Source organism: Pangasianodon hypophthalmus, chromosome 9 (assembly GCF_027358585.1).
Source record: "Pangasianodon hypophthalmus isolate fPanHyp1 chromosome 9, fPanHyp1.pri, whole genome shotgun sequence".
NCBI lineage: Eukaryota > Metazoa > Chordata > Actinopteri > Siluriformes > Pangasiidae > Pangasianodon > Pangasianodon hypophthalmus.
Window position 1 is genome coordinate 14701178 of NC_069718.1, and position 3066 is coordinate 14704243.

At 43.4% G+C, this 3066-nt stretch overlaps 1 protein-coding gene across 2 annotated transcripts; it reads right to left on the bottom strand.

The window, feature by feature from the left end:
- Window positions 1-291: 291 nt before the first annotated feature.
- Window positions 292-2605, bottom strand: gdpgp1 (GDP-D-glucose phosphorylase 1). 2 transcript variants are annotated; one of them, XM_026918850.3, is made up of 2 exons: window positions 2486-2605; window positions 292-2357 (listed from the first exon to the last, which is right to left on the bottom strand). In XM_026918850.3, exon 2 carries the CDS (start codon window positions 2334-2336, stop codon window positions 1221-1223), a length of 1116 nt encoding a protein of 371 aa, XP_026774651.3. In that variant the 5' UTR covers window positions 2337-2357; window positions 2486-2605; the 3' UTR covers window positions 292-1220. The 2 variants fall into 2 exon arrangements, with proteins under 2 accessions (XP_026774651.3, XP_026774650.3); XM_026918849.3 differs by having other exon boundaries at window positions 292-2390.
- Between the last annotated feature and the right edge of the window lie 461 nt (window positions 2606-3066).

A 3066-nucleotide genomic window follows, 5' to 3' on the forward strand; every position in this document is an offset into this window, starting at 1 on the left:
TGTAGAAGTGTTTGTTGTTTTGTTTTATACTTCAGAAGCAGCTCACAAAATAGTTGTTAACAGTGCTGTGCATTCAGTGCCATACATAGATTGTTAGGTTCACCCCCAACTGATTATCAGCAGCAGACAACAAATCCCTTAAAACATCACTCATAAAAACTCAAGCATTCTGAAGTTATACAAACAGAACAGACACATGCACAAAGCTGAGTAGACTCATTACTGTTGTACAAGTGCTACCAGTAGGCAAAGATTGCACACATCCTTTATTTATGACTAAATGACGAAGTCTGCAGTAAACAGAGAATTTTATTCTCCTGGCATTTGATAAAAGACAGTAGATCATCTGTCCCACCTTGCTTGTATTACTTTCACGTTTCTTTGTTTTTCAGGTTCTTTTTGTTCTTTAGAATTAGAACAGTACTATACAGACTACTGTTAATTTATTAACCTAGTCATTAAAATATGATCCTAAAATACACATATTATGAAAGCAGATAAAACAAGGAAGAACAGTACAAAAACAGTGGTACAATAAGTACAGTACAATGACGGTTTTCTGATTGTCATGTAGTACATTTGTTCTCAAAAAGCAGAAAGGTATTCTGATATTCTGTGCTTCTCTATTGTACAAGCTTTATTTCATTACTTTAAAAGGTAATGAGAGTAACTGATGTTAGGTTGTCCATGCATTGTCTAGGGTTACACAAGGATTCATTAGCTAGTCAATTTTCTTTCACAGTGTAAGCTTTTGTCAATATTAAATTAGTTAGTCTAGGCTATCAGACTATCCAGGCTATTTGTTTTATTAAGTATCTGACACAATAACTGGCACAGCATGAGCATTGTATCTGTGAGGATGTATCAGAGGTTGGTGGTGTGTGATGGGAAGAGCTAGCTAATGGGTGAGAATTGGCAAAATGACCAAACTGGAAGATGATGGGTTTTTGGGAACATGCCATGTAGCACTGCTCAGCGGAAAAGCACTATATTGTGAATACAAGTCACTTATGTATAACGGAATAAGTCAAGACATTCTTCTAGAGCCCCCTGCTGCCTTTGAGGCAAACTGCAGAAAATATCCTGATCAGATGCAAGTCAATATTTCTAAGGTCACCATGCACGACCCTGACCAGGACAAGTGTTACTGAAAGTCTGCCATCCAGGTCCTACGGTTATTATAGGCAACATCTAGAAACACATAACTACACACAGCACATTTATAAATAGTCAGCAGTCTGGTCAAGTGCTGTTTGTAATTTTTCAACAATTTGTTTTTCTAAGTCAGCAAACTCTTCGTCACTGAGGAGGTACCTCTGAACAATTGCTTTGACCCCATCCTCGTCCAAGCCTTCATAGTCCTCTCTGTTTTTAAACGGAAGATGGCCGGCCAGTTCACACAGAGCCACGTTAAAGGCTGACTCCTCTTTCGCCCCAAAACACGACACTCGAGGCCAGATGAAGATGCGCACTCCGTGGCGCAGGGAGGACACAGCTTCATCTTCACTCTCTGGATGGCAGCCTCGGGTCATGAAGACATTGTGGGCAATGTTTCTCTCTACGAGAAGGTCGGTGAGCCTGCAGACGGTGGCGGCGGTGGCGCGCGCATCCTCGTGGCCGTCCGTGTAAAACATGAATGCTTTCGGAAAGTCCACAAGCCGGTACAAGCTCTTGCTGGGAAAGATGAGCTCTGCGCGGGCGCACTCGATCCGTAAAGCGTGATTCAAGTAATATCCATGGAGGTGTAGGTGATTAACGGAGGCAAACGCCCCGAGACTGTTAAACCCGACTCGGTATCCGGGATCGGCGCTAAGAAACAAGGATTCGACCCCGATTTGGAGCGCTAGAGGCGTTAGGATCTGAGGATGGCACCGGGAAGGCTCGGGTACCAGCAGGCAGTGACCAAACTCTAACGGACTCGCGTTTATGATCACAGCACATGAGGCACAGGATCCGTTTGGAGCACGTCCTTCCTCAGCGGAAATCACTTCAGCTTTGTGCATTTCAAACAAGATTTCCGCTGAATTGATTTTGTTGAAGTTAAAGAGTTTGGGGTCGAACTGCTGTTGAACGCTCAGGATTACCTGAGGCTTTCTCCTTTCGATGCCTCTCTGAATGTTGAGCTGGGCGACATATCCACACTCGCCGGGTAACACCCGCGTCTCCAGATCCCCCAAATGATATCTGAAAAGCCCGCGGTTCATCTTCTCCACCCAGCCACATCTCAGGGCTACATCAAACCTGGACGCACCCCAGGTCTCCTTTCCTTCCAGCCGGCACACCTCGTACACAAAATCCTTGCTGGTGTAAGTGAAAATGTGCTTCAGACCCTCCATGGCTGTACACGCTGAGACAATCTGGAGGATCAGAAGTTCAGGCTTTAAATGTCACTGTGGGTGGAAAAACAAAACAACACTTCGAGTCGGAGAGCGTTTACGACGCATTAAACACTTCTCATTCATCTTGAGTTAAATCGAGAACATACCTCTGCTTGTCTTCTTTCAGCCACGCCAGACGAGTTGCCATCCCCGATTCCCCTCCTTATGATCTCACTGCTTCGCGGAAGCCTTCGGGGTTGCCAGATCTGCACCAAGAATAACGACCACAAAACAAGTTTCTCCTTCTAAACAATGGGTCTAATTTATTTAATCGTAAATTGTTGGCAGGAGCATTTATATGGAATTAAATATGTGCCAGAAATATTGAACGTAACTTTTCAAGAAACGAACAAAAATATACAATGAGAAAGAAGAAGACCACTCTGAAAGCGAAAATTTAACATGGTCTTCAAATAAACAGCATTCTTTGTTAACAGTTTCTGAGCTTCCTTTTCGCTAAACATGGTTTATGAATGCACCTGCCAGAGTTTTTGTTTACACTTTCAGAGTTTTTGTTTACGCTTTCAGAGTTTTTGATCCACAAGTTTACGTGAGTCACACACTGAGGTGGGAAATTACATTACAATAGTGCCACTTACAAGGCACTACAAACACAGCATGAGTGTGTGCCTGTGGTGGCCGACACACTGCAGTGGCTCAGCTGCATTACTGGAATAATACTTACTTA

What these genes read in the sequence shown, in the direction of transcription:
- gdpgp1 (XM_026918850.3), bottom strand. Translation starts at nt 2,336, where the DNA reads ATGGAGGGTCTGAAGCACATTTTCACTTACACCAGCAAGGATTTTGTG.